This window comes from Girardinichthys multiradiatus, chromosome 4 (assembly GCF_021462225.1).
Source record: "Girardinichthys multiradiatus isolate DD_20200921_A chromosome 4, DD_fGirMul_XY1, whole genome shotgun sequence".
NCBI classification, from domain to species: Eukaryota; Metazoa; Chordata; class Actinopteri; order Cyprinodontiformes; family Goodeidae; genus Girardinichthys; species Girardinichthys multiradiatus.
The window spans coordinates 14,580,870-14,599,184 of record NC_061797.1 but is presented as its reverse complement, the minus strand read 5'-3'; the positions used below and the strand labels follow the sequence as shown (position 1 = coordinate 14,599,184).

General features: G+C 38.4%; 1 protein-coding gene across 3 annotated transcripts; it reads right to left on the bottom strand.

Annotated features, from left to right (window-relative positions):
• Positions 1-15,014: 15,014 nt before the first annotated feature.
• Positions 15,015-17,611, bottom strand: psma4 (proteasome 20S subunit alpha 4). 3 transcript variants are annotated; one of them, XM_047362551.1, is made up of 9 exons: positions 17,535-17,611; positions 17,103-17,128; positions 16,984-17,026; positions 16,464-16,626; positions 16,297-16,374; positions 16,065-16,153; positions 15,831-15,961; positions 15,467-15,590; positions 15,015-15,247 (listed from the first exon to the last, which is right to left on the bottom strand). In XM_047362551.1, the coding sequence occupies exons 2-9, from the start codon at positions 17,103-17,105 to the stop codon at positions 15,093-15,095; spliced, it is 786 nt and encodes a 261-aa protein (XP_047218507.1). In that variant the 5' UTR covers positions 17,106-17,128; positions 17,535-17,611; the 3' UTR covers positions 15,015-15,092. The 3 variants fall into 3 exon arrangements, with proteins under 3 accessions (XP_047218507.1, XP_047218506.1, XP_047218508.1); XM_047362550.1 differs by having other exon boundaries at positions 17,506-17,608; XM_047362552.1 differs by lacking the exon at positions 17,535-17,611 and adding an exon at positions 17,434-17,521.
• Positions 17,612-18,315: the final 704 nt, after the last annotated feature.

Genomic DNA, 18,315 nt, shown 5'->3' with positions numbered 1-18,315 from the left:
AACCTAAAGAGGTTCATTGTTTTGTAAATCATCCTCAGTTCCAAAGGGAGTGGTTTGTATTTTATAGTCATCTTCTGCTTCATTCCCACTTCAAAGTGATGGCATGCATTTAGTTGAGCATTTTAAGGACATATTGAGCACTATGTAGCAAGGTGGGGGTTATAATGGGAGAACTGAATCAGAAAGCACGTTTTCAAGGCAAAATGGAGTGCATTATCCGCATGTGACCACGAGGTTGGCGCCATCCCATCAACCTCGCTTGCCTCCACCCACTTCTCCAGCTGAGGCATACTTAGCACCATTCATAATGCATGGTCACCACCCTCAGCTTGCAGGCCTGTCATGGCTCATTCCATTTGACAACTCGACCCAACTCTACTTTTGCCCCTAAGAGGACGCAAGGGGCTGCATAATTTAGATGCTGCCTGCTGTTTTCAGAGCTCATCTCTTATCAAAAACGTAACAGACTGAGTTTCTCGGGGAGTTTTATCTAAAGGGGCCAATGAAAGACGCTCCAGTTGAGACAATGGTTGTAGGGATGGGCCAAAACTTTTCTAACTTTTACTGCGCAACTTTGGTGAACCCTGGTGATGTCACTTATATCTGTGGCTCTCCACATGTACACACTTTTTAAAACTTAGAATAAGGAACAGAGACATATTTGAAATATTTCAAACTAAAACTACAAATGAAAGAAATCAGTGCCTGCACTGACTCAACTGTTTTCGCTTCTTATTTTCAGCTACTGACGTAAAATGTCTGTCCAACTCCAGTTGATCCATATTCTTCAGATTGTATAAATGCTTAAATGTATGTGTCTTAACAGATGTGTGTAAGGTGGGAAGTATAAGATTTTTAATAAATCAGAGTACTGTTCCTGAAAAACAAAAGGGCCCATTGTAGGTAGCTTGTGTGGTAGATTTGCAGCCGGCTCGGTCAAGGTTACCGAAGTCCTAAAAAACAAGGAAGCAGGAAACACCTGCAAAAAAATATCATTCTGCATATGCTTATCTGTCCCGCGTTACTGCAAACTAGGAAATAAGGAATTTACTGTTTATATTTTGCCTCCAGGTAGCAGTAATATTCATTTATATTCTCTTGGCTTTGGGACATTTTTGAAAGGTTTTTTTGCTCTTTTACTTATTTTTAGTACAGTTCCTGATAATCTTCACAAAGAAATTGTTAGAATAATCACTTCTATGGTGGCTCTTTATGCATGTCATTACCAGCACCCAGGCTTATAGAGACAAAATTTATTTATTTATTTTGCTGAATCTGTGAAAAATACCAAAGATGGCACAAAAATGTGGTTTCAACACCTAATGTTAATCTCTAAATATTCTATATCTTTAGCTATTAGCTAAAGAAATGGCATACTGAAGACAAGGCATTTCTCCTGTCCTATTGCAGATGTTGGATTTTTACCTGTTTCTTAAAGTAATGCCTTTCAGATACTCTTCATCTGGTGTAGGTTTTTTGGCCTGGGACGTCCTGTTTTTGTCCAGAACTTGTCCATTTGTATCATTTCTAAGCTAACACAGACCTTGATATACTGTCATGGTCAGAGATTGGCATTGAAAACTCTTGCTAACTCTGGACCGGTCTGTTTCAGTGAGTTAAAACAAATCTGGACAAGAATAATTTTAGTCAGTTTACATCATTAACACAGTGGACATGTCACACTGAAGTTTGCTGAGTAAGAACTAATCAGTGAACTTCAGCCGTGGGTAGTTTGTTCAGAATAGATATAGCTTGGAAATAATTTAAACACAGTTATAAGAAGTGTCTGTGTGCACTGCGTCCTGGAGTGGTGGTAGGAGGCCACATGCGGGTTGTTATATTTTAATGGAGTCTTGTTTTGTGATGTGTCACACACTGCTGATGTGTTTTTTACTTTAGGTTTTAGTGAGCTAAATTAGTGCCTCCTATTCGCTGCCTTTTAATGTGACTGGTAATAACCTGGTTAACAATAGTTACACAGAGAATATCATTTCAGTTCTGTTTGCTAACAGTAAATAAGGAAATAAAATGACTAAAGTTGCCATTAAATTTGGCACTTGAGCAAAGGCGATTTTCAAAGTTTTGAATGTCTCTGGACTTTGTTCAGCTCTAATTTAAGACGTAAAACACCTACAGTGGTAAAATCTGGACCGGATTAATCTTTACTAAACAGATTTTAAACATAGTTTGGGGAAAATCTGTTTCTCTTCTTACTTCTAATTGAAGATTACACATTAACTTGTACTGTTAAAAGCTTAAAGGTCTAAGTAACTTTTAGCCTTCTATACATTAACAACTATACAATTTCAAGATCTCGTCCATATTATGTCCACCAAAAGAAAAACACTGACAGTGCCACTCCAGCTCCACCAAACCCACTATCATGTGCCATCAGCAACAATAGCTTCATTTTCCCCTCTCCGTAATAGGTCATATCAGCAGCATGGCTTGTAATTACAGTTTACTGTGGCTTGGCTCCATTTATGGTGAACTGGCTTGATCTGATGGAGAGTGCAGAGTCTGTAATCTCTGGGATTTCAGGCTGCTCACAAAATTAGGGTCATGGATGAGAAGGTTATTTAATATGTGATCCTCAGTGAGGTCAGGATTTTGTACTCCAGAGAGCGACCTTGGCTAAAAATAGGAGCTGACAGTAAGATGGACAAGGTGTAAGAAATAAAAAGTTCAACAAGAGTCCCTTTGATGGCATTCTTAGTATTTTTTTGATATTTAGGGTTATTCTTTAAACTGGTGTAAACGTTAAGTCTATAAATTACATTTTGTACTATGTAGTTCCAGATGACTGTAATCCAGTGTAACAACTTGTGTTATTATAGTGGTTATCCTAAAAAGCTCACTACAATGCTTAGCAGAACTGGCTAACATCCTTATTGTGTCATTTTAAAGACTGAGAACAAGTAAGCCAAAAAATTATTGTTAATCCAGCCAGAAGGAAGTTCTACCACACTGATCTTCCAGTTCCTGTTTTTTTCACTCTGTTAGAGGTCGTCTGCACTAAAACCCAAACAGATTGCTGTTCCAGCACTAAAACCTCATTCAAACTCTTTGGCATGCAACTGTTAAGAGAAACATTATGCTGAGTGTGCCATTCTGGCAGCCAGTCATAATTGGAACATGGGAAAATAAAAGGAGTGCACTTTAATGTAGAGAGGGATCATGGGAGTTGTTTACTTTACCACATTTGGATGAGTAAATCTATTTAATGTGACTCTATCTAATGTCCACTTCTACTTGTTGGCCTATGAAAGACTTTTGTCTCACAGAAGAATAATAAGATAGATTAATATTGAAATAATGGTCAACTTGCTCCCCTTTTCCTCTTGATAAAGGGTGAAATAGCTTTTATCTGATTAATGTTACTTAGTTATTGTAAGACCAAAAAATGTTCTGCACATTTATAAAGACCTTGACCTCTCTGTCAGACAGGTTTAGTAAGGAGATTCATCTATATGTAGCATTCTGTCGTTCCAATCTAAACAAAGAGGACTAGAAGGAATGCCAATCACCAGCACAGGCACCTACAGTGCAGTTAACTTAATGAATAATACTATAGCTTTTCATTTAGGCCGGGGTCAGGTAATAAAACAATAGTCCAAGCTTTGCACATCTCATAAAGCACCATCCATCAATTCAACATTTTATGCCATTCACCAACTTGGCAAGCTGGGCTAAGAGAGCATTAATTAGATTAGCACTCAAGAGGCCCATGTTAACTCTGGAGGAGCTGCAAAAACCCACTGCCCAGGTGTGGCAATTCAATAACAGTACAACTACTAGTTGTTCATCCATCCATCCATCCATCCATCCATCCATCCATCCATCCATCCATCCATCCATCCATCCATCCATCCATCCATTGTCTATGCCTGAAGAATCGAAGAGAGGAAGTCACATCTCGTAGGATTTATGGAATCATACACTACCAATCAAAGGTTTCAGATACACTTTCTCACTTAATGGGTCTCTTTATTTTCATGACTATTTGCATTGCAGATTCTCACCTAAGGCATCAAAACTATGAGTGAACACACATGGAATTATATAGTAAACAAAAAGTGTAAAATAACTCTAAACATTTTTATATTTTAGATACTTCAAAATAGCCATCCTTTGCTTTGATTACTGCTTTGCACTCTTAGGGTTCTCTCCATGAGCTTCATGAGGGGGTCACCTGAAATGGTTTTCCAAAGACTCTTGAAAGAACTTCCAGAGGTTCATTGAGAGATGGCTAAAGGTTAATATTTCAGTCATTACAGCAAAGGGCAAAGGGCCTCCACTGCTGCTTATACTGGGCAGCCTGTTGTGATAGTGCCTCCAAATAAGCAGCTGTTGTTACTGAATGATGCAGGCACTTTGGTTTGCTTTCATAACCACCATGTGACAGTGAAGCAATTCAATTGTCCTGTAAAATTTATTTTATCATTTGCCTGCCCAATCAAACAGTTCCCCAGACTATCCTAGTATAAATGTTTGTATGGAGGAATACGAAGACAGCACATCACACTGAACACAAGATATCCACTGTAAAAAATGGTGGTGGCAGCATCATGCTGTGGGGTATGCTTTTCTTCAGCAGAGACAGGGAAGCTGGTCAGAATTGATGGGAAGATGGATGGAGCTAAATAACATGGAAGAAATAAAGGAAGAAATCAGTGTAGAGGCTGTTACATGCTTGTGACTGAGGAGGACATTCCCTTCCACCAGGGCAGTGACCCAAAATATACAACAAAAGCTACAATGAATTGGTTTAGAATAAAGCATATTCATGTTTTAGAATTACCTGCTCAAAGTCCCGAGGTAAACGCAACTGAATTGGAACAAAAGAAGAATCTGTGGCAAGGCTTAAAAACTGCTGTGCAGAGACTCTCCTTCCAATCTTATAAAGAAGAATGGACAAAAAACAGTCTCTACATTTACAAAGCTGGTAGAGACATACCCCAAAAGACTGTTGTAGAAATGTAGGCACGTACTCCACATTATTCAGATTTTTATGTGTAAAGCATTTTGAAAACCATGTTTCAAGCCATGTTTATAGCTTTGAACTACCTTGTGTTGGTGCATGTCATAAAATCACAGTAAAGTACAGTGATGACAAAAAGGCCCTGTATATTGGCGTGGCGCTGATGGTGTAGGGGTTAAGCGTGCGACCATATGCAGAGGCTACAGTCCTCGAAGCCGAGTCCATTTGTCGAATGTCTCCCCCTCTCTCTACCCCTCTTTCCTGTCTCCCTACTGTCAAAAAATAAATACAAAATAAAGGCTACTAGTGCCGAAAAATATCTTAAAAAAAGGCACTGTATACTGGGCTTGGATGCTTACACAAAGACGTTCAAATATACAACCATTTAAACACACAGCGTTGCAATACTTTATTTGAAGGTCAACCTCAGACTAGTTTATAGGTTGAAGCACAAGTGTTTTCCTTTGTGTGTGTCTAGTCTTCATAATTTTCATTTTCAGTCAACCCTATAATTTTGCTATTTAAAAAGTACACAAAAGTACAAAAAAAACTACGCCAAAACGGTTGGAGGTCATGAAGCCTACATTAAAAACTGATATTAAAATTAAGAATAGGAATGATTATTGTTCAGGACGTCACATTATTTAGCTTTTTTTGGCAAAATCATGAGCAGTAAGTAGATATGAAGAAACAAATATATCCAAAGAGTAGATGCAGCTCAGTGGACAATAGAAGTATTATTACAGTTATAAATAAACCTAAATACCCAGCAGTAGAATTAGCCGATGATGTCCTAACTCAACACACATAATCTCTGACTGACTTCCAGAGATTTGCAACTCAAAGTTTTAGGATCAGTGACAGAATGAAGATCAAGGCCTTTAAAAAGTGTCCATGTTATGTTTCTCTGCATACTGGTGTGTTTCCCCTGGGGGAGGTGGGGGGAGAGATTACTGGACTGTAGTGATGTTCTACCTTGTTCCTGTCAGTTTCATCTCTTTGAAACTCCTCTATTTCTTTATATTCAGTCTTTCTTCCTCCTCCTATCTCCTCCTGCTGCTCCTCCTCCAGCACTCGCAGGATAACATACCGGCTGCCTCTTGTTTGGATAAGTTAATGCTGAGATGTCAGCCTTGATTCTGATGTATACCACCTGCCTTGGCCTCCGGCTGACCTCGTTCTCCAGCTCCCACTGTAGAGACATTCCAGTGCCTTTTCTGGCGCTGTGTTTACACTGCAACAGATTGCCCTGCTCTTCCTGTCCTCTTCATCCCAAAATGTCCGTCCTGCTCAGAAAGATTTGTGAGAGGGATAACATTTCGGAAGTGCTTCTTTCAAAGGGGTGAAAGAAAGTTTTTAAATGCATAAAAACATATTTCCATCTATAGAGTTTGATGAAAAGAAGAAAACTTCTGTTGGACTGTTTTAGGCTCAGGCTTTTGTAGGGGAGGTCCAGTCATTCAGATGCCAAAATCCTCCCACTGAAAGCTGTAAGAGCTCATGTGAACATCGTGACCTCACTCAGTGTGCCCTGCTCTGATAATTTACTTTAAATTCTGAATATAGCCCCAAATGAGAGCCTGACAAAAAATTTATTTTAGAGTTTTGGTCTAAAATGTGGGTCAAACAACTTGAACTTTAATGATCGAACGTTGCTCACAAAACCTGTAAACAAACAACTGTCTGAATATATATTTAATATATATGTATATAAAATAAAATATATATTAGGATAAAATCAAGATTTTCTGACAAAACCTTATTGCAGCTCAACCTATGTTTGTTATTCCACTTAATACCATTCATAGTATTATCCTATTACGATTGAAAATGCAAAGGAAAACGTCCACTTTACAAGACTATTAAACCAGGTTAACACTCAGATAAAACTACAGAATATCCATGGTTTATTTTTTATTGACTTTTCTAAAAAGGTACCATCTGACCATGTCAACTGTAGAAAAATTCAGCCTTTAATTTAGTGGGGGAAAAAATCCTTTTTGGGAAATAAAATTTACATTAAAAATTAAGTATTTCTGTGCTTTATTTAAACCAAATCCAGCTCTTCTGTGACGGCCTTAGAGATTTGTTAGAGAGCATAAGGGAATGAACAACTTCATGAAGACCTAGGAACACCGCAGACAGGTTCAGGGAGAAGGTTATGGAGAAATTAGAGCAGAGTGAAATAATATCTTAAGTTTTGATGGAGGATTGCTCAGTCCATCCTCCAAAAAGAAAATGCATATGGAACAGCCACAAACCTGCCAAGATGTCCGTCCACCTAAACTGACAGTCTGGGCAAGGAGAGCATTAATCAGAGAAACAGCCAAGGGCCCATTGTAACTGGAGGAGCTAAAGAAATCCACAGCTGGCAGAGTCTGCTGACAGGACAACTGCAACTGTTATTATGGAAGATTGGCAGAAAGAAAATAAACAGTTGGATAAAATCCATTGTTTTAAAGTTTGCCACACACCATATTGGCAACAAAGCACACACGTGGAAGAAGCTCGACAAAACTCGATAAAAGGTATTCTCAGATGCTCTCCGTCAAACCTGGCTGAGCAAAGAGTAATCTACACACACCTAAGTCTATCAATGTGCAAAGCTTGTAGACACATACCCCCAAAAGACTTGCAGCTGTAAAATTTCAGCAAAAGATAGTTGTTACAAAGAATTAACTCAGAGTGGCACACTTATCAAATGATTCTATGCAAACGCAATGTCAAAATCAGGCATAATTTTTCTTCCACTTAATAATTATTTACCACTTCATGTAGGTATGTCGCATAAAACCCCAGTACATTCCACTAGAATGTGTGGCTGTAACAAAATAGTGAAAAAGTTCAAGTTTTATGAATAGTGTAGTGGATTAAACTTGCCCATATCTATAGACCAATGATTAAAAACATTCAGCAACTCAGAAAACTGTGAGCCAGATTTATCCTGCCACCACACACAGTTAGATAAAAAAAAAACATGCTGCTGCAGGAAGGGATTCAATTATTCTAATTTCTTATACACATATTTACCAGGGGTGCAATAAATAGGGAGAGAGGAGAGCAGTGATGTTTCACTTTTGATGAGGTACCTAAAGCAACAGGTAAATGTTTGATTCGTTCCTCTCAATTTCCAGGAAGTTCCTTTAAGGAAGCTGTTTGTGATTTTTCTACTGATCTCTTATTCTTCACACTAAAGAAGACTAAATGGCCAGAATTCATAAATAACTATGGATATCTGAGTTATTAATAATTTCCTGCTGGGCTAGTTACCATCTAAAAACAAATTTAAAAAAGACCTTAAGAGAATAAACCGTCTCTGTTTTAGATTATTGTTAGTACACACAATTTTTATTATTGAATGACTTTAGAGCTCTCAACAAATACAAAATGTTAATAAGTCTCAGACCTGAATATTTCAGAAAGTGAGGTGATGATTGGACAACTATTAATGTGCAGGTATTATCCAACCTCATCAGAAATGAAAATATTCTCATTTTACTACTTTTTATCTGTTAAAATGAGAATTTTGTAAAACCGCTCAAACACAAAAAACCATTTCTGACATTTAAAAAATATCTGTGATCAATGTAACCACTGTGTTTTCAATAACAGTCACATACCTTCCATTAATTTAGTCTGCCAGTGTCTTTATTGATGAGCATTGTTTTGTGTAGCAGCAACTACAGCCTCCCAGACGCTGTGCAGAGAGGTTTATTTTCCTTCCCTGCAACTTTCTCATAAAGAAAGGACCACAGGTTCTCAGTTGGGTTTAGGTCTGGTGAGGAAGAGGAACATGTCAATATTCTTTGATCTTTAAGGCCTTTACTGGCAAGCCAAGCAGTGGAGTGCTTCCATATATGTCAAATCAAATTACATTTGTTTAAATAGCACAGATAAAAACAGCTGGCGTTAGCCAAAGTGCTGCACAACAAAACAACAAATTATGACATTAGTTCAAAGTTAAAAACAATTAACAAAAAATGCATGTGATGAAACATTGTCTTGCAGAAACATCATGGTCTTCTTAAAAGCTGCAGACTTTTATCCTGCACCACTGCTTGAAGAAAGTGTCTTCTAAATACTGGCAGTAGGTTTGGCAGTTTATATTGAGTCCATCTCTAACCCACACAAGTCTAACCAGCTCATCTTTAATAATTCCAGCCCATTTCAGCAATCAAACTCCACCCTGCTGTTGTCTGAGTCGAGGTGGAGCTATGTGCCTCTGTCATCCATCTGCTCTGTCAAAAGTTACTTTTATCTCATCAGTCCAAAAAAACATCGAAAACTCTGTCTTCAAATATTTCTTGGACTAGTCTGGACATTTCAACTTAGGTTTCTTGTTCATTGGTGATGGTCAGGTTTCAACCTTCCTTACCTTCTGCTCACTGAACAACTTGTACTTCTGGATTCTCCAGACAAGTTGCAGTTTTGGAATATGACAGCACTGAATGAGAATGGGTTCCTGATAGCTTCATGCTTGATTTTTCTCCAATCTGGTCCTTCTTTAATCGGACCCTGCTGACTAGCTGCAGCAAAACGTTTGAAGGTTCTGTGACCACTGTCAGATATCTTGGCTGTGATAATAAAGAGCGCTGCTTACCTTTGAAATACTTTTTACAGTTTTGGATTGTTCAGAATTTGAAATAAACTGTTAATCTACTTAGGCCACACCCTCTCTCACACAAGTACAAATCCCCTAATATGCATAAAAATGATGATACGGACCAAACAGTTGGTATCATCATTTCTGGCATAATGAATTGTTTATTTTAGTTTTGCATTTATTCTATTAGGTAACTATCAATTAATTAAATAACTACAAGGTGGTTAATGTAACAGAAAAAATGGGCTCATTTAATCTGGATTTCTTGTCCTCAAACACTCTGATAGTGCCGCCAGGAACTGCACTACCAGGTCAACAAGGTGTGTTGAAGATGTCAGCAGGAACCTACTGTTGCCCTGATTTTATTTAAGAAGCCCATTCTGTAAAAGATAAACACTTAGTTTGACAATGATGTGTCGGAGCTCTGTCATATTAAGCTGACCTAAAAATGGGCTGGTGTTTAGAAATCATCACATATCTGTTGCAACTTCACACCAGGATCAGTTAGACATCTTTAGCAAACTACAGGCTAAACAATACTACTAAATTATCAGCTGGTCACATTCAGTGGATTGCTGACTTTATTCCTTATCAGAGGCGTTTTGAAATGCTACGTTCAGTTCCTTTATGTATACCTGTTAAACTTTTTCACATTTTATCTCCTTATAGCAGAAGGAAAATGATGCATGATTTTTATTCAAAATAAAAAAAAAATCTGAAAGTGTCTTTTGATCTAGCAGGAGCGGTAAAGAGAAAATAAAACAGTAAACTGTTAATTAGCTTTAAAGTTAGTATCTAATAATGGGAGACAAGTAAGATCTTTTTCCTGTAAAAACAGGTTGAAGATTAGGGCTGAAATGTTTCCTTTTGATGAGAGTTTGAACACAATCTGTTTCTTATGATGCTATGGTTCCAATACTCCACCGAGCTGCTCTTCACTGTTCCTTCATTCTACACGCTGTTACATTTTTCAGGTTTTTTTCTGAAGCTTCTCCCTTTTCTGTGTATCCTGAACCTCCCTGATTTTTTTTCTCTTGCTGCATTATCACTGAAACCTGCCTACTTTCCTGTTAGCATTTTGCTAGTCATTTTTTCAAAATCATCTTTACTATACCACTGCTACCTCTATCCTATTGGTCAAAGCAAACGCCCTCCCTTCTTTCATCTGCACTTATCAAAAGTCTAATCTGTGGGGGAGATTAAAGTAGTGCTTCTTCACATCGAAAGGAGTCTGCTGAGATGGTTTGGGCATCTGATCAGGATGCCCCCTGGGCTCCTCTCTTTGGGGGGTTTCTGGGCACGTCCCACTGGGTGAAGACCCCACGGAAGATCCAGAACTTGCGGGAGGGACTATATATCACATCTGACCTGGAAACGCTGGAGTGAGGGATGTCTGGGGTTCCCTCCTGAAGCTTTTGCCCCCACAACACAATAGATAAAATAAAAGACGATGGATGGATGAATAGATGGATAGATAGATAGATAGATAGATAGATAGATAGATAGATAGATAGATAGATAGATAGATAGATAGATAGATAGATAGATAGATAGATAGATGATATAGAGTTTTATGTTTACAGCGAAAGATGTAAGTGGAATTTCCTTCGTTCACGTGGAGGACGTAAACGTAGCTTAGATCACGTGACGGAAACCAGGAAGTCAGTGTCTGTCAACAATAAAACGGTTAGCGTGCATTTGTTTCACTGTATTTCGCATATTTAATAGTAGCTATGTGTGATTTATGTTTAGCTGATATAAAACAACATTAATAAAAACATCAAACCACACGAAACCTTCACGTTACTTTGCAATATTGTTTCTTTAAATAGCGCTAAGCAGCAGCTAACAGCGGTTCATTGCTAGCCCGACGTTATGTTTACAAATGGTCACATTAGAAAATTTAGTAGAGTAATGCATAATGGCGACGTTTTTACTTTATTATAGCATGTGCTTGGGTTTTACAGTAAAGTCTATGATTATGACATGTAGTTTCGGAGCTTAATCTTGTATTTTACTAAACTACGTTGTGGTTGTATTTTGTGTTACAGATGTACAAGTCAGAGATGATCTCTTCAGATTGGCAACAATATGCTGCAACTGATTCAGTTAGGGTTGATTGTAAGGAAATACTGGTCCTTCTCAAAATATTAGCATATTGTGATAAAGTTAATTATTTTCCATAATGTAATGATGAAAATTTAACATTCATATATTTTAGATCCATTGCACACTAACTGAAATATTTCAGGTCTTTTATTGTCTTAATACGGATGATTTTGGCATACAGCTCATGAAAACCCAAATTTACTATCTCACAAAATTAGCATATCATTAAAAGGGTCTCTAAACGAGCTATGAACCTAATCATCTGAATCAACGAGTTAACTCTAAACACCTGCAAAAGATTCCTGAGGCCTTTAAAACTCCCAGCCTGGTTCATCACTCAAAACCCCAATCATGGGTAAGACTGCCGACCTGACTGCTGTCCAGAAGGCCACTATTGACACCCTCAAGCATGAGGGTAAGACACAGAAAGACATTTTTGAACGAATAGGCTGTTCCCAGAGTGCTGTATCAAGGCACCTCAGTGGGAAGTCTGTGGGAAGGAAAAAGTGTGGCAGAAAACGCTGCACAACGAGAAGAGGTGACCGGACCCTGAGGAAGATTGTGGAGAAGGGCCGATTCCAGACCTTGGGGGACCTGCGGAAGCAGTGGACTGAGTCTGGAGTAGAAACATCCAGAGCCACCGTGCACAGGTGTGTGCAGGAAATGGGCTACAGGTGCCGCATTCCCCAGGTCAAGCCACTTTTGAACCAGAAACAGCGGCAGATGCGCCTGACCTGGGCTACAGAGAAGCAGCACTGGACTGTTGTTCAGTGGTCCAAAGTACTTTTTTTGGATGAAAGCAAATTCTGCATGTCATTCGGAAATCAAGGTGCCAGAGTCTGGAGGAAGACTGGGGAGAAGGAAATGCCAGAAGTCCAGTGTCAAGTACCCACAGTCAGTGATGGTCTGGGGTGCCGTGTCAGCTGCTGGTGTTGGTCCACTGTGTTTTATCAAGGGCAGGGTCAATGCAGCTAGCTATCAGGAGATTTTGGAGCACTTCATGCTTCCATCTGCTGAAAAGCTTTATAGAGATGAAGATTTCATTTTTCAGCACGACCTGGCACCTGCTCACAGTGCCAAAACCACTGGTAAATGGTTTACTGACCATGGTATCACTGTGCTCAATTGGCCTGCCAACTCTCCTGACCTGAACCCCATAGAGAATCTGTGGGATATTGTGAAGAGAACGTTGAGAGACTCAAGACCCAACACTCTGGATGAGCTAAAGGCCGCTATCGAAGCATCCTGGGCCTCCATAAGACCTCAGCAGTGCCACAGGCTGATTGCCTCCATGCCACGCCGCATTGAAGCAGTCATTTCTGCAAAAGGATTCCCGACCAAGTATTGAGTGCATAACTGTACATGATTATTTGAAGGTTGACGTTTTTTGTATTAAAAACACTTTTCTTTTATTGGTCGGATGAAATATGCTAATTTTGTGAGATAGGAATTTTGGGTTTTCATGAGCTGTATGCCAAAATCATCCGTATTAAGACAATAAAAGACCTGAAATATTTCAGTTAGTGTTCAATGAATCTAAAATATATGAATGTTACATTTTCATCATGACATTATGGAAAATAATGAACTTTATCACAATATGCTAATATTTTGAGAAGGACCTGTACAACAAGGTGAGGTTTGAGTAGAAAACATGTTCATGTGTAATTTATCCACTAATGGGTCAATATTAATATGAATCTTAAATACACCACATAAAGAAATGGAAACAATGACCTTGTGTGGGATGTAACTCCTGTTGGGAATAGAAAGGTCAACTCTAAATCATTATGGAAACATGGAGCTGATGTTTTACCAGCAAAATCATTTTACTTAATACAGAATTGTCAAGAAAGAGTAAAAAATGTGTTTTTATTATTTGAGAAAACAGCAAAGAGAACATTTAGAATATCAGTTGGAATTGCGCCTTTACGTCGCTAAAACAATGGCATCACACATCCTCCATTTTATTATCAGACACAACAACGCAGCAGATGGTTAAACCTGAATGACATCATTTCCCTCCTTATCGTTTGTCAACCTTCTTTTGTTATTTATGTTTAAAGCCACCTAAGCAAATGTCTACTATAGAGAAATTTGCTTAGGTGGCTTAAACATAAGAAATAACAAAAGAAGGATAAAAAAAAAAAGTATAATATTTCAGTTTTACCTAAAGAGTGACAACGTGCAGCACTCCTAGCAGCTGGTTTCAGTTCAGCCATAGCCACCTAGAGTAACGGTGTGTTTACACCGCCCAGCAATAAACAGACAGCTGCTGTCACATTTACCACCTGCTCTGAGCTCAACAGAACTCATAAAGTTACATTTTAATAACAGATAGCCCAGAACATGCTTTAAAGATCAAAACTGGTATAAGAATAACTAAACCACGGATTTATCTGTTTGGGGCTTTATGTGTCAGGACTTAGGGTTTATTCTCTCACAGGGTCATGATTGTGTACAAAATGGTGTATATTGAGTGTCTGGTGTGTAACTTTGTCATTTCTTATACGCTGTGCTGTCATCTAGATCAACGTCTAAACCACGTTTTAGAAACAGTGAACTCAAATGCGGTATGATGCGAACTCTATCGCCATCACGTGGTAATCAATGTGAAATACAATGGGAGCATCAGAGGAGATGAAGCATAATTTTCCTGTGTTTATTTTATTTATTTTTTTACAAAAAGCTATTCTAACTACATGTTCAGAGTTGTTTTTCTTAAGGATGTTTTGAAAATATCTGTGCTTCCCAGAAACAAGCACGGCACATGGCTCTGGCATAAAACGAATATATCAAAAAGAACTCATTGTTGATATGGTGTAGTATCTGTTGTGCTTTGGGTTTGTCTCTCTTCCAAATATTCAGGGAACCTTATTAAGAATGTAGCAATGTTTAAACAAAAATTTACCAAAAAACTAAGAAATTACTAATTTGCTCTTTCAGCAGCTTAACCTATGACCTAATCAACATAATGTTTGAGAGAGATTGTGCAATGAGGAATGGTCCGAGTTCACTCTCTCCATATGCTCAAACAGCAGAGCTACCAATAACTGCAGCACTGATTATTCCTGAAGTGGGACTTTCTTCATTCTGAATAAATGTACTCCAAATGTCTCTGTGCCTGATTATGCTTTGGCAATAAAACATTAATTCACTGCAAGACCTCATCAGGGGAGGCAATAAGTGTGGAGCGTGTGGTGTATATACACTCTGAATAAGTAAGCAATATTCTGATATAAAAATATTTTTCACAACACTTCCATTTTACTGTCAAATGTTTTGGTTTTCTGACAACAGCTCAAAGATTAACACGTCTAGTGATTTCCAAGCATTTATTGAAAAAGACAGAAACAATACAGGATTTGATGAAACAGAGGAAAATTCTTTGCTTTTTTTTTATTTATCTTTCTCCTTCTGCTCCTTCTCTTTTTTGTCCTTTTCAGCTTTGGCCTCTTCAGCCTCGTGTTTTTTGATGAGTTTCTCAACTTCCTTCTGTTTCAGCACCTTGATTTTTGTTTTTCCGTCTTCTCGTGTCAGGGTGGCCACCTCAACTGCAAGAGTCAGAGCAGCAAAGAGCTGTGTCACAGTTTGCAAAACATCGCCGCATTTAATTTATCACATAATTTCTGTTTTACATTTCATGAAGGTTGTTCCTGTTGTACAGTCGGGTAGAATAAAAATAATCAAAACATCTCTCTAATTTAACAGGTATTATTGACATTTTATATCAAACTATTAGAAGCAGAGAGAATAGTCCTTGTGGGGCTCACCTTTCTCTGCTGAGAGCTTGCTGACATCCATTGTTTTGTTGAGGACTTTGATGGCCAAAGCCAGAGCAGAGGACAGGGTCATTTCCCCTTCTTTGTAGTCCTGTTTCAGCATGGACACAGCAGCCTATGGCCAAGATATCAACATGATTAAAAAAAACATCCAATGGAATAGTTAAGATTTCAAATTGTAATTCTTGTGGCAGACCTCATATTATGACAAAAAATGGCAGTAATTTAATCACAGACAATTAAAATGCAGTTAACATCTACTGAACTAACACTGACGGCTAACACTGAGGTTGTACTGCCCATTTTTATTAACTATGGACATCTCACTGTTGTTTAGTGGATTTGTCAGACTTACAGCACTGTTGTTACCAATACAGGTTGCCTTCCAACCTCCATAGTTACCGCTGGGGTCACTCTGGTATAACTGGAAGCCGTAGTGTTTGTCCCAGCCCATGTACAGCAGAGACACACCAAACGGTCTCTTACCTGTTGAGGGACAAAGCACAAGTCTATGTGTATCTAAGCACACATCTGGGTCAGATCCACGTCTCTTTCAGCAACCTGATGCAGGCTGCTGTGCACATCTTACCTCCAAACTGCGTGTATGCTTGCTTTATGTCGCACAGAGCTGTGACCAGCTGCTCGCATGGAATCGGCTCCTGGTACTGCAATAAATACCTGGAGAGAGTTGAAATATTCCTTAAGGTTAGAAAACCTTAGGAAAGTTATAAACTGCTTGTTTAGCTTAGCATCTTCTTAGAGATCAGCTGTTTTAAGCAAACACCGGCAATTTTAAAACATATTTTCAAATCGACACTTACCTCTGTGCAATAAGTCGCAGCTCATTTGTGAGTACATTAGCATCTGATGTGATCCCAGCAACACTACAAGCCATATCCCTGGAATAACAAACAAATAATTTCCAGAAAAACGGCATAAACAGATGATGGTTTTTGAAGGAATGGGAGCCACAGTCTATTTTTCGTACTCGTTGAGCTTGTAGATCTTCTCGGAGAAGAAGACCTCATCAAGTAGTTTGTGTATGTTGCGTCTCTCTGCTGCTAGCAGCACTCCATCGTTGGCGAGAATCCCGAGGCATGTTCCAGCGTGACCGATTGCTTCCATCGCATACTCCACCTGGTACAGACGTCCTGTAAATTACAGCAAAAAAACTGAAATAAGGCAACTCCATGACAGAGTATCTGGATTGTTTAGCCATAATATGTTTAAGCAGACTCAATTGAGATCTAAGATGTCAACATAGTTCAAATATTGCAATCTATATGCTATTTGGTATCAATCGATCAGTGCATCAGTCCACGAGCATGAGGTTGGGATCGGTCAGTTTTTCTGATTGGTGATCAGAGCCGGTCAGACTCTGATCATCAATCAGATGTGGATAAAATACTTTAAAACCCCTGCACAATTCGGTCTAAAAATCATCAAGCAACACAACAGTAGTTATAAATGATAATAAATCCATTCTAAAAAACGGATTGACAACTTGCCTTCAGGTGAAAAGATTGTTGTCCGGGAGTCATATCTGCGTGACTAAACAACGACACCATTATTAAAATATTTTTCTTATCCACAACATTTTGAATGCAAAAACAAAGCAGCAACAAACCATTTTCCCTGGTCACTGGAAATATCCTGAAAAAAATACAGAACAGGAGAGATTTAAAGCCGCCCCCAACATTAATCTAACATTACACATATCACTTATATGGGAAGTAAAAACACGTAATACTCTACGATTTGGAAAATAATTTGTATTGTGACTCTTGTGCACGCTGATTAAAAAATTGTGGTAAAAAGCTTCTCTAACATCCAGACAGCTAGCTATTTAGCTAACCAGTGCACCAGGATGAATCTGCATTATCGCAGCATGCTAATCTGTTAGCCATCTCTCTCGCCGCTTTACTTGTATAGAAGCCTGAAGTTTAAACGTAACTTACTGAAAAAACGATGTCAGTAGTTGTCAAAATTAACATATTGAGACACAAAGCTGGGCATCGCCTTTATGTTACCTTAAATGAAAGCCTCTAAGTTGACGTACTTTTGCTCAGCCTTGGAGATCTAACACTTTCAGTTTCCCGTTTCCTCGCTCTGACACCGGCTTCCTGCTATAGGGAGGTCGCAGCTCAGCAGCGCCACCTGTCAGCAGGATGACCGAACAGTCACCGGCTCTTGCATCATTGGTGGTTGTGGTAACTCAATATTCACATTGAAACAGTTGTAAATAAAAAAATTAAATGTCACCAAAAAACCTTTACACTGTCTTGTTCAATGCATCCTAAGCAACATCTGGGCTTTTATAACGTGATTAAGACTGGAAAATAAACGACGGTCAATTCTAAGACAGACACATTTCAGTGCCATAAAAAATCAAATCAAATTGTATCAACAAGTGTCAAGGTTGTTTTTGATAAACACTTACCAAAGCACATAACTTTCTAATTTAGGCACAAGGGTGAAGAAACCTTCATCGTATTTTTAAGGAAATTTTAATTCAATACATTTTCTACAGCAATGTTTTGTTCTTCAACAGGCCAAATTATGCATTGGTTTTGGTTCCAACATGAATTAACAGAGTCAGTGAATTGTTACCAGTATTCCTCTTTGTTATTGACTAGTTGATGTTTTCTTGGCCAGAATCTTTGCAATATGTAGTAATATTGCATCTGAAGTTGTTGCTACTAATTATACTGACATATACAGGTCCTTCTCAAAAAATTAGCATATTGTGATAAAGTTCATTATTTTCCATAATGTAATGATGAAAATTTAACATTCATATATTTTAGATTCATTGCACACTAACTGAAATATTTCAGGTC